The sequence below is a fragment of the Uloborus diversus genome, chromosome 9 (assembly GCF_026930045.1).
Source record: "Uloborus diversus isolate 005 chromosome 9, Udiv.v.3.1, whole genome shotgun sequence".
Lineage (NCBI taxonomy): Eukaryota > Metazoa > Arthropoda > Arachnida > Araneae > Uloboridae > Uloborus > Uloborus diversus.
The window spans coordinates 151,169,191-151,182,521 of NC_072739.1; the positions used below are offsets into that span (position 1 = coordinate 151,169,191).

A 13,331-nucleotide genomic window follows, 5' to 3' on the forward strand; every position below is an offset into this window, starting at 1 on the left:
TGTTGTTCTATGCAGGGTCGCCTCGAACATACCGTTTTGGGAAGAGGGGGGGGGGGAGGGATTTTTAATTACCAGAAAGAAACGAACATTATCGAATCATAAAATGTGACATACCCACACATGCAATGAGAAGAGACACTAGACTGACTACAGGGGCGGATGGGGGTCTTTCCGCTGGAAAAATTTTCGGAACTGAAGTCCTAAAAACGCAATTGTAGGCCGCCTTTGATGACGTAGCAAAAGACATGAGGTTTAGAACCTTTTCCCAGAAATATTTTGATGTAGAAGTTCCAAAAACGCCGTTTTAGACGATCTTTGAATATAATGTTGCAAGATAAGGAAAGAAGGACTTGAGGGCTCTTCTCCGGAAATATTTTGAAATTGAAGCCCTGAAAACGCAATTGCAGGTCATCTTTTATGATGTTGGGAGAGGCAACGGGGTTTGGAACTTTTCACCGGAAACTGTACGATTGGAGTCTTAAATGCGATTATTGGCCATCTTTGGTAGCTCTAGATTGGGGTCAGGAAATGTCTTTCAACTTTTCGATATTGAAGCTTCAAAAACGGTATGTTAGAGGATCTTCATTGATATTAGTTAGGGAAAATGTTCGAGGGCTTTCTCCCAGATTTTTTCGGAATTGAAGCTCTAAAAACGAAATTGAAGGCCCTCTTTGAAGACATTAGGCGAAGGCATGAGGTTCAAAACGACTGTCTTTCCTCTGGAAAATTTTTGGAATTAAAATCGTAAAAATAGTTGTAGGCGATTTTTAGTGATGGGGGGGGGGGGGCGATCGCCCCAATGTCACTCCCAACCCTTTGTGGATCCGCCACTGTCCCAAGACAGAGGAGAAGTCTACCATTTGGCATTTCATACATCCCTTTACTTCTCACTACTTCAAAAAATCAGTGGCATCACTACGGTGGTGGGGGGCGGTTTGCCCCAGGTGACACACAAAGTAGAATTGCAATTTTTTGAAAAACATGAAGCTAAAAATGCATGTTTAAGACTACAAAATTGAAAATTTTCCGGGGAGAAGCCTTCGAAACCCCTTTTTTTCCAGCCCACATCATGGAGTGAGTACTTTTGTCAGGATTAGGTTTATATTTTCAACACTCAGTCTGAAAATTATGATTTTCATGTTTGCATTGAATACTTTTTTTTTTTGCGTTTGTGTGTGTGTGTGAGGGGAAGGGGTGACACCATTGCTAGGTACGCCACTGAAATAATAATTGATTTTTGTTGTTTGCCGAGCGCCAACAAAAGGGAGGTGGATAAAAACTCAAGAAGAAAATGTATTGTTTTGTATTCATTGCAGGAAATAATGGAAAGTATTGGCACGCAAACTCCGATGGCACCATCTCCGTCGATTCCGATGTTAGTCAAGGTTTCTATATCGAATTGCGAGAACCATCGAAGCTCTGCATCAAGACCACCGACGGGAACTACATAGTTGCAGAAAAGAATGGTCTCTTCAAAGTGGGCGGATCTGCCAGCGAATCGGCCACAACCTGGGAGTACTAAAGCCATCGATTTGAGACTGTTTTGCTCACATTAAATGTTCAATGTCTGTGTAGTGGCGATTTTTCTTCCTACCCAAAGATTCTTGCTTCTGTTCGGGACTTGCCCAAAGAAAAAGAAAAGAATACCTCTTTTGTGATTTTTTCAAATAAAACATAACTGAATATGTATTTCTGTAGGGAATATCGAAAATAAACTGATGCATATAGGGAGTTTTTGAGCATACATTTTGTGCAGAAACAGCTTTGTTCTATTACAGGGGAAAATTCCGATTTTTTACCCTTTAGATGATTTTATTTCAAAAATCTATAATAACTTTTATTCAATAGCTGAGAAAAAGTAATATTTATATTATTTAACGTTGATTTTTCTCATATCTTAGCGATAAAAAACTAAGTCTCAAGGAAAGTTTGTATACTTTTTTTTTTATTTTAAATCAACGCTGAGCATTACGTTTTTATATTTTGTAAAACATAATAACCTAATGCTAAATCTAATTTATTTTCATTCATAAATATTCATTTGTGTTATCCTGAAAAGTAATGAGAATGCAAATTTCCTGGATTTGATCAATCAGTTTGCGATTCTTAGTGCTTTATTTCTTGTATCATTATTGAAATGCTTTGTTATAAAAAAGATTTTATTTAGCCCTTGTAATTTGTATGAATTATGTTTGCTTGCTACAATGCACTGGTGCCAATCCTTTTGGATCAACCTAAACAAGTTGATTTTTTGCATGTTGTAATTAGAAAGAAAGAAAAAATCTTGTTTGTTATAAAAATAAGTAACATAGGAATTTTTGGGAACATTTTTTATTAACATGAGGCATTTACTAAACCATGTTAGATTTTTATATTTGTGTACATCCTTTTTAAAACTTTTTTTTCATTTCGTTTGTGAAAACTTATTTTGATCTTTTGTATATTTTTATAATTATCAGCAGAAATGTCAGTTTGTACATGATTATATGAAAGTGAGATTTTATACTGTTTTAACCAACACTCAGATTTGTTCTAGCAATTTTTTAAATTTCGGCGCACATGCCAAATGTCTTTAAAGGACTGAAATTACTTCGCAGTGGTGTAAAGAAATAAATTCACATTTTGATAAGTCAACATTGTGTGCAATTAATGAATTTACAACAAAACAGCAATGTACACTGAACACAAGTACAAATCTAGGGAAATAAGGATTCTTCATGGAGGGCAAGATTTATATGCAAAAAATATTTTCATTTTCATAAAACCCCTCTAGGTACGACCTTGTTGGTAGGTTTTTAAAATTGGGAACCAATTCCACTTTTGACGTAATCATTGCGCGTATCCATCAGAAATTTTGACAACGCCCTTTCATGCCAATCACTTGTTCAGGGGCGGATTCAGTCTATTCAAGGGGGTGGCGGCGGAAAACCGTAAAAGCCATATTCCTCCCCTCGAAACCGTCATTGGGGGGGGGGGCAGGGGATCAAGTGCCCCCCTTTATTATGTATTTCAAATACTAATCGCTCCCTTGAAGTGTTAAATCTCTCCTTTTGGGAGTTCTCACCCTCAGGGCTGCAAACCACTGTTCTAAGTCATAGCAAAATGTATTATCCATGGAAAGAAAAAGGTTGGAAGACACATATAGAAATATAAAAATCATTAAAGTTCAAAAAAGGTGGCAGGGGCGAGCTTAGGTTCAAATGAAAAAGTGGGTAATGCTGTCCATCCTCGACTACACTAATAACAGTCTAAACTTAATTTAAAGGAAATTTGTGGAATGTACTTGATTAAAATTAATAGCGATAGCTAGTAATTCCTTCAATTCTATATTATTGGTTTTAGAAAGTAACGGTCATGGAGGGTGCGGTCGCCCCCACCGCTCCCCTAGTTAAATCCGCCACTGCACTTGTTCATTGGTTGCCAATCATTCCACCATTAAAAGTTAAGTTATTGTAACTGGATCCTGAGGATAATGAATGTTGAACATGCTTGGGGTTAGAGCATGGCCCCACTTAATTCTTACAGGCCGTGGTAACCGCTGAAACCCATGGAAACAAAGAGGGCGCTACAGAACACCCATGATTCTATTACCTTGCGATTGATTGGTGGATGCAAGGGTTCCCTGTGACGCTCTTGCGGTCACAATGGGCGACGTCCAATCAAAAATAAACAAACTTTGAAACATTCACATCGATTGGTAGATGCATGAGCTGCATTGGTTTAACACAGTAAAAAGTAAGATTTTTCAGGAAACTCTATGGTGTGAAAGACATAGGCATTGGTTGTGTAAGTTGCATTAGGTGATATAAGAATCTATATAGCTTTGTTTTAACAGTACTAAAAAGTACCAAAATTTTATTCAAAATTTCATATACAATTTCCACATTTGGCAAGTGCAGAATGAAATTATTCAAGAAACAAAATATTTTTGAGCGCATTAAAATCACAGTGTAACAATTACTTCAGCAATAAATTTAATTCATTTTTCATAGTTTCAACGCAAGTCATGCTTTTATTCTGGATATAACATGAGTAAAATAGACAATATATAAGGAATTAAAATTTCTGTGTGGAATGTACAATAGTTGTCAATCAAACATGAAATATAGTTAAAAAATCACAGTTCTACAAATCACATTTGAAAGGAAGAAAAAACAAAAAGAAACACTGAGTGAATAACAAGGTCGGCATTAAAGCTTACAACACTGAATCATCCCCCCCCCCCTAATTTTCATGACTTCTGTTGTACAACTGTAGTGAGAAGCATACAAACTTAGTTATTAAAATGCAAGAAAAATAATAAAATGGATTAGGCTTTCCAGCTCAAATGCAGACCTTTTGAAAACATTGAAATTGGAGCTACCTCTTTTTTTCAGCAAGCCCTTCCAATTTTCCAGTGATACAAACAAGGCCGGCTTTGGGATTTTTAGAAAACTAGCACTGACACATCTGTAGGGGACCCTTGAGTTGTAAAATTGAAGAAAGTGCTGAAGAGTTACAATCTCACAACTTTTGTCAATGTGTATGCATGACTATAGGATGTAATACACTAAGGGTTTAAATATTATTTAGTCTCTATTTCAAACGGGCTACAAAGCATTGAGAAGGAATAAAAGGTGGAGAGAGCCAGTTCTTGAAGCAAGGATCTCAAGTCACGTGATATATTTAAAAGTCAAGTATTGAAAGAAATCAGGTTTTTAAACTACTTTTACGTATAATGTGCCTCCCATTCATCGAAGTTGAATCATGTGACTTGAGATCTTTGCCTTAGCAGTTCCTAAGTCAATGATTAGACTTGCTCCCTCCAGTTACTAATTCCTGCTCTATGTCGGCAGTCTAAATGTTAATGAAAATTAGTATTGTTTTCTTAGGTTTTTTTTCTTTTTAAAATATTGCTAAATTTATTTAACTCCTGTCCTTGCCCCTGTGAAAATATTGGTCAATTTTGGGGGCCCCTAAGGCCCCTACATGGGCCTATTGGTAAATCAGGGCCTGGATACATGGATAACTTAAAATAATATCACAAAAAAAAATCTTTTTTTCAGAAATTTTTTAGTCTGACATAAATGAGAGATAACTTTTTTTCTCGTACACACACACAATTTAGTAGTGAAATATACGAGGCTTACACAGCTCGTAAAAATATAAGGATTTTTTGAACTAACAAACTGTGATCATTCCAGCTGGAAGATGGCCTGTAAACTTTAAACATTGCTACATTAGTCGGATGTAACAGCTTTGCTTGCGATAGGTGAAAAAGTTACTTTTTGTTACATTCAGGGGAGCAAACAAAAGGGTTGGGGAAGGGATTAACCCCTTCCCTCCAGAACCCATGACAAATCCTAGTATGTTAAAATGTTTACATGTTAGGACAGTAATACTAACTTTACCCAGGGAAAAAATTCCGGTTGCACCACTAGTTACATTTATGCAAGTTCCCCCCCCCCCCCCCGCACACAATGACATTTTTACTTTACAAAATGGTTAAATGTTACATGATTCCTGATAGTGTTTCATACGTAAAATATATTAGTTTGAGTCAAAAAAAGATACATGTTAGATAAAACCTAAGCTATTTAAATGTTTATGATATTACCCATGGCCTAACCACAAACATACACTGACAACATGTACCTCTAAATAACACTCAGTAAAAATAGGGTTGTCCAAAAGAAATATCAGACTCTGAAGGGGGAGGGAGGGGGTAACCAGAAGTATGACATCGCATTTTGTTAGAAATAAAAACATTTATATAACAATACATTTATGTGATATAGCGTTACAAGGACAGGGGAGAGAAAGGTTATGCAAAACACTTTGTGACAAAAAGGGAGAAGGGTCCAATAAGTTGAAAAAAAGTTACACTTATGGACAGCTACATATACATATGTGAGCAGTTATACAAGCTGCCTTCAATTCTAATTAATTTTCAAAAAAAAAAAAAAATGTTCATATGTCTGCACTTGCAGTGTAAAGAGCAAAATGTTATTTTTTTCTTTTTAAAATCAAAACCAGGATTTAAACACAATCTTACACATTTTTTTATGCTCCATACAGAGGTATAAAGCACTAAGGTTTTGATAAATAAATTTTAATTTTATAAGCCTATAAACAACATTTCAGCATGGCCCAATTTTAGGAATGTTTTTTTTTTTTTTGGTTTTAACTCCCTTCAGAATTTTTTCACACTATTCCAAGATGTGTTTTTCATCAGTCTTTTTTTTTTTTTGCTAGAATTTTTTTTATTTCTCTTTTGTTTTTTCTTATTTATTTTTCAATTTCATTTAAAAAATGAAATTATTATTATTGACAAATTGCACTAACTCAGAGCTTTATCTGCAGTATTTATATTTATTGTAGCTATTGTGAATGTTTCATTCATATTTTGAATACCTGACCCTAACAAAAACATCAAAATTCTTTAAATTTAAAAGTGACAAACTTTATACTTGACACGTTTTTTAAGTGTCCAAGAACATGAATATAAGAAATATTACTTCGTTCATGAGCATATGAATCTATTTTTCTAAAATTTTTTCATTATTTAACAATGGTGAAGTTATGTAATGGATCAATCTTTTTTTTCTTCCTTTAATAGATGTGTCACTTTTTATATTTGCTCATATCAATGTCCTTAAAGTTGCATCTCTTCATTAATACTGTAACAAATACCAATAGTATATACAAATAAAATCAATTTTTACTGATCATATAGATTTCTCAGAGCATTGGGTTGGTAAAACCCTTTCGGGGAAAAAAGTATCTGATTACAACCCTGCAATCTTTACTAATAATAAAGCTAAAAGTCTGGATGTCTGTTATGCACATAAGCGCCTAGACCGTTCGACAGATTTTCATGAAATTTGGCACAGAATTAGTTTGTAGTATAGGGTTGAGCACCTCATTTCACCCTCAACGAAATTTCGATTTTGGTCTTTTTTTATTCCAATTTTGACAGCATTTTATCGAGCAAAATTATCATAATGTGGACAAGTAAATTAGCATATTATCATGCCGTTTAACCGTAACATGGGCGAGCAAATTAACATAGCAAATTAGTGAGGAATTCATCATTCATTATTTGTAAATATACAGGCGAACCTAATGAGCTTTTGATTTTCTACTACGGGGAAAGCCATGCAGGTACCTCTAGTTCTCAGTAATACAAGACAACACAAAAGAAAACTTAAAACTTATTTTCTGACAAACTTTGTTTTTGTGGTTTTGTGCCCTTTACCTCACAGATACAGATATATACACCTAACTGAGGTATTTAACAATATATTAGAATATGTAATATCACAATCAATCATAGATAAATATGCAATATGCATACTAATATTCACTTACAGTTAATGGGAAAAAGGGTGTGTTTCTAGTTCTGTAAAATATTTTTACCCCATTCTGTGGATGCAACGCAAACATAAGAGAACTGTATGTAATCAATTGTGCGAATTAGCTTAACAAATACATAAAACATCTTTTAACTATTTACATAGTGAAAGGTATGCATACTCAATTTATATTAATCAGTTCACAGTGCATCAAAAATATACAACATTATAATTACAAAACTTAGAAATGTAACAATTATGTACAAGTATACAAAGTCTATCAACTAATATAAAAATAGGAAATATTTACGTTACATATGCTAAGTTTAAGTATTTGCATACTTTGATTTTTAAATGCTTCAGAATTTCTAATGTATTCATATTAGCAGTAATCACAACTGTTTTCTCACAATATGAACATGATATGAATCAGTATACTTCCAAAAAAAAAAAAAAAAAAAAAAAAACTAGAAGAAAGTACTTTATTATTATCACTATAACTTTGAATCTTTTAGTATTTTTAAATGTAATAAGCAGGTTTGGAATACAAAAAATAACCTGAAAAACAAATAAAGAGAGTTAGAGAAAACTATATTAAAAAAAACATTTTTTGGAAATAAAGCATTAAGCAAAATAAGTTACAAATTTCTTGAAACATACAATCCCTATACATACATCTTTTGTGAAACTTTATTCCACTTTTCAAGCGCAAGTATGTAATTTACTATTATGTTAGTTATGTGCACAGATGATAACTATACAGTACATAAAAATACATTACTACACTACAAAATTACAGCAGAAAGAGTTATTTCATCCATAACATTCAAAATTAAACACATTTTTAAGCAGTTCAGATTACTTTTTCCATCCAAGAATTTCCTAAAACTATACGTTTTACACAATTGAGTTATTTGAAATATCATAAAGTTGTGGCAACACTACCCAGGGGCAGTCTGTCCCGGGTGTCACTGTTCTGAGGGGTTTCAACACCCAAAGTGGAATTGCGATTTTTAAAAATATATAAGGGTCATTTTCCCTAAACAGCGCAATTTGGACAGGGCAAGGAATGGCATTCACTGTGCCAGGGGAATGACACTTAGAGGAAATAATGCATTTTACTGACGATATTATAATTTATGTGGGAAAAGGAAACACTACTTTTATGAAATTGAAAAAGATCCAATGTCGTGGTGTCCAAAAAGTGGTTATTGTGGATTGTGGTTATTTGTTTCCCTTACATTTTACAGGGGAAGGACGACAGGAGAATAACAAAAATTAAAGTTAACTTATATATTGTCATAACTGCAAACAACAAATATCAATGTCACTTAAAGTAAGGGGGGGAAACTCTATGCAAACAAGAGTCGATCATTCATTGAGCGATTATTACAAAATTAAATGAATTATCAAAGACAGGGTAATGACAGTCATTAAAAATACTTATCAAGATTTAACTTGATATCACCTGAATATACTCGACACCGTATATTTATTCAAAAAGAACTAATTAAGATTATTTCTATGATGAGACCAGAATTCAAAAATTAAATTATGAGTTAATACAACTATTACCAGGTGTGAGAAACATTCATTCCATTCATCGACAGGGGAATGACAAAAAATCAAAGGACATTTTTTACTATTTTTTTTTTAAATAATGTAAACCTTGAAGAATTTTTTTTCTATTTTACAACATTGCATAACACTTCTTAAGAGGTTAAACAACATTTTCGTACATGCATGGCTTCCTGAATCTTTAGAGCTGATTTTGCTTTAAGGTGGAGGTAGGGACACACAGGGGAATGACATTTATCATGTCAAAAAATTATTTAAATGTGTAATAATAATAGAGTGTTTGTTTTAACTTATTTTACAAACATAAAAACATGTTGTTAAAGCATTCTAGCGTCAGTTTTATTTCTATACCAGTTAGTTTGTTATTTTTGGAGCAAGGACAAGAATTTAGCAGTTTAGAGAAAATGACCCATAAATTTTAGAAACTCTCCCCCCCCCCCCAATATTTTAAATAACTCTGAATCTCTTCAATCCTTAACTTCTCTAGACTAGACCAAAGATAGTCTAGGATGCCGTTTAAGATTATGAACTAGAAATATTTACTGGGTTAGGGCCCTCGAACATCTCCTACAAGCGACAACACCAAATTTTGTTAAAACTTTAGGAGCAATAATTTCAACAAATTTCGCTGGGACTTCCTCCCTTTTCCTAACTTTCTTGGAGGCTAGGAATTTCATGTTTTCTATATAAAACCTTAACTTTTTTTTGTTGCTTTGGTAGGGGGAGGGGGTGACACCACAAATTACCATCACGGGTGTCATCTATGATAGGTACCCAACTGCATAACGGAAACCAAGATTCTGAAGTGTACTTCAAAAAGCTTATATGATACAACAATCTTGTTAGGAAGCCTAGGACTGTAATTAGACATTTCAACAATAAAATGAAGTTCTCCACAAGCATAAAACAAGAATGTATGAATCTATCCATCAGTTGATGAAGAACTAAACTTCTGATCAACAAATAAAATATAAATATTTATTTTTTTTTCTAGTTTGCATCGTGGGTAAGATTTCATTTTCTAAACGCAATATTAACTTAAAACTACGTTTACAACTAAACTGCTGGTTTGAGATAAATTTTACAAATGAAACTACCATGAAAAAGACAAAAATACTTCTGAATTTAAAGTTGAAAAAATTAAATTAAATTTTTAAGAAAAAACAGAATCCCAAATACTATTTTTTTAGCTTAATATACCCAGGGGTCGACTCCCCCCCCCCCACACAGCAAGACTGTCCCCAAATGAGAAAAATACCCTCCAAGACAACCTTCTAAAATTTTAAATAGTGCAGTGGGCACCCCTGATATACCACATCAAATTATGCTACCAAAAACAATGTAGATCCCAAAAGATAATTTGGGTTGCAAGAAAAGAAACATATTTTTATATGTGTCAAATAAATTTTAAAGAAGAAAACAAGCAAATTTTCATGAAAAATCATGAGCAGCACCGGATATCAGAGAAATTCTTTTGGGAGATGAAATTACAGATAATTGAAAAATCTCAACGTTCTATGCAATTATCATCGAATAATACCAATGTCAAAGCTGTGGTCCCTGTAGTTCAACATTAAATTATTTTGGCAGTCATAATAACAGAAAATTGAAGTATTTTACCAAAAATTTACTTTTTTAAATTAACGAAATATATAGCAGCAGCACGTATTCATTTATTATTACAATTTGCTTAATGTTTAAATTTTGTTCAGCTAGAAACTTTTAATTCATAACAATAGTTTGGGCACAAAATCGCAGATGATTTCCAATGCCTATTTTATAGCAACAAAAGAGTTTCAGCTATTTGAATCAGTTTGATATGCATTCTGAAATAAATTTTTAAATGTAATTGTGACAGGAGCGTATATGAACATTTATTTTGAGACGGATCTAAGCCAATTATTATGAGAAATTTGGTTTTTAAAATATTAAATCCTTATTCACAATGAATGGTTTTAAATTTACTTCGGGAGGGGCAAGGGCCTCTTCGGCTCCCCCCCCATTAAATATTCTTAAAGTTCTGAAGAATATTGGGCTCATAGACTTTTTATTGGTTTGAAATTAAATCTTGGAAAACATAATAAGCATACTCATTGAGAAATAAAAAAAAAAAAAAAACATATACAGATTGAATAAACTTGAATACAAACATTTTTTGCAATATTAAGTAGAAAAAGGGGAAAAATACAGCTGAAAATTAAGTAGATCACATTGAACTTTTCACTCAATGCTTTCATTTTTGCCTCATAAATAAAATGAAGTTTATAAAAACTCTGATGATAAGGTTTAATTTAATGAACAATGTTATTAATCATCACAAAAATAATAATAAAATTAAATTTAATAGTAAGCATTTAAAATCACAATTGAGAGGGGGGGTGCATCCATATTATAAATAGCAACATAATAGATGTCACCAAAATTTAATTTTTTGACTCGGAATCTCAATATTTTCCCTGCCGAATTCCTCTCCGAGCAGTTCAATTATCCTGATCCAGAAACTGGCACACAAACAGTTTTTTAATAATTAAATTCCAGAATTTTAGTACTTTTTACAAACACAAATATCTTAGATTAGCACAAGAAAGCCTAAGTTTATAAGAACAATGGTTATTTGTCATGATATTAAGACATTTAGATAGAATAATATTCATTGTTAAATGAATGAATTACCAATGTTTTAATGCACACTTTTTTTTATGTTATAAGTTACAAAGGATAGCATCATAAATTGAGACAAAACTTATCCCAACTAAAAGCGATGGGGAATCCAGTAACATTAAAAATAATAAATTAATCCAGTAACACTTACTGGATTCACTTAACAACTGTGGAGGAAAAATCTACTGTGAAAATTAGGTTAATTTTCCATTTATAAGGCATAAAAATTATTCAGACAGTGTAATCTGAAATATCTTTTGTTTTTGGAATGATATTTTTAATTACAAGAGACATATTTCTTTAACAAGTTTTTTTTTTTTTTGACATTTGTTTAAATCAAACAATCCAGCTTGCTAGTTATGCCGACTTAGTGAACGGAAAACACATACATAAAAAGAAGTGGCTCTTTACACCCAGATTTAATTTAGAGTCCTAAATTGAATTTAGATTTGTATTTATTGAAATTTTCTTTCAATGCCTATTCTTCAAAACATTTTGGAAAACCGCAGATATCAAAAGTGGATGGCACAGGGTACATTTCTGCATAGTTAGTTTTATCAATAAACTTTTCACTTTTAGAAAATTCTTTTCTTAAACTGAAAAAAAAAGATTAATATTTGGCAACATACTTCTGCTAATAACATACACATTCAAAAGGGGGAAAAGTTATAGTTAAAATTGAGCAAATCCAAACTGTTAAAGAATATATTCAGTAAATTACCAGGTTTTCCATCTCCAGCTCAGTCACTTTCCTATGCCGGGCTGATGAGTGCTAATAAGCACGAAACTGCAGTCCTCGGCTGGAAATGACTGAGCTGGCGGTGTATTTCACGTATTTCTGTTAAAGAATGTTCGATTTGTTCAACTGTACAGTTGGTATAGTTACTTAAAATTTAATCCGAATTTTACGTCTTTGATAGAAACTATCCCTTGAAAGTAAAATTGGGAATTACAGTAGGCGCCGCTTAATGTGATCACGGTTAATGTTATCATTCGCTTAATGTTATCAGAATCACGAAGTCCCGGAACACTTGTACGTTAACACACGTTAAAAAAGTTGGATATTGTAATCAGCATCTTCGTTTATTGTTATCACTTTTTCATAAACTTTAAATTTTTTCCCCATTTTTATTCCTCAATTAACAGAAATACATAGGCAAACCCTGACAAGACTAACTTCCTGTGTAGCATTTTGTGGTTTTCAATAGCAGTTCAAAATTTTTCTAGGAATGAAGCTACAGAAAGTTTGCCCATACTGACCACAGACTCCCCCTAAGAAAACTTTCTTTTGCACCTAAAAAAATTTAGTCGCTGGACATGTTGCAGGCATTGATGTAGGACCTCCATTGTTGACATTACTTTGTAAACTATTTAAGAATTGTGTCGAGATTGAAAACAAAGCGAAGTTAAGTTAAAATTTAAACAACAAGCAAAACTATGCTGGTCAAGATAGAAAAGCTGAATGCGCTTTGAAACTGGTTTACGAATGTCAGATAAAACGGTCATATTTTACTTCACCTATTATTATGTGATTAAAAAATGCATAATTTAGCTTTCACTTTTTATAATTCAGATACAGTGCCCGCTGCTTATTAAAATCACATTCGTTCTGAGGATATTTGATTTTATAAAGCGGCTGATTTTATAAACCGGCACTCATGCACTGGAAAAAAAAAAGGCTTTTAAGTATAAATACTCTAAAAAAGAAATAAATTACAATTAGTTGTATTTTATTTTTAGTCTAGTTGTATTGTATTA

The 13,331-nt window shown here is 32.8% G+C and overlaps 1 protein-coding gene across 1 annotated transcript in view; it reads left to right on the forward strand.

Annotated features, from left to right (window-relative positions):
* The window catches only part of LOC129229261 (protein singed-like), a 79,176-nt gene extending 76,548 nt beyond the window's left edge, over positions 1-2,628 (forward strand). Inside the window, exon 6 of the mRNA XM_054863531.1 lies at positions 1,317-2,628. Within this exon, the coding sequence (XP_054719506.1) occupies positions 1,317-1,522 (206 nt within the window). The 3' untranslated portion in view covers positions 1,523-2,628. The remainder of the gene's footprint in view (positions 1-1,316) is intronic.
* Positions 2,629-13,331: the final 10,703 nt, after the last annotated feature.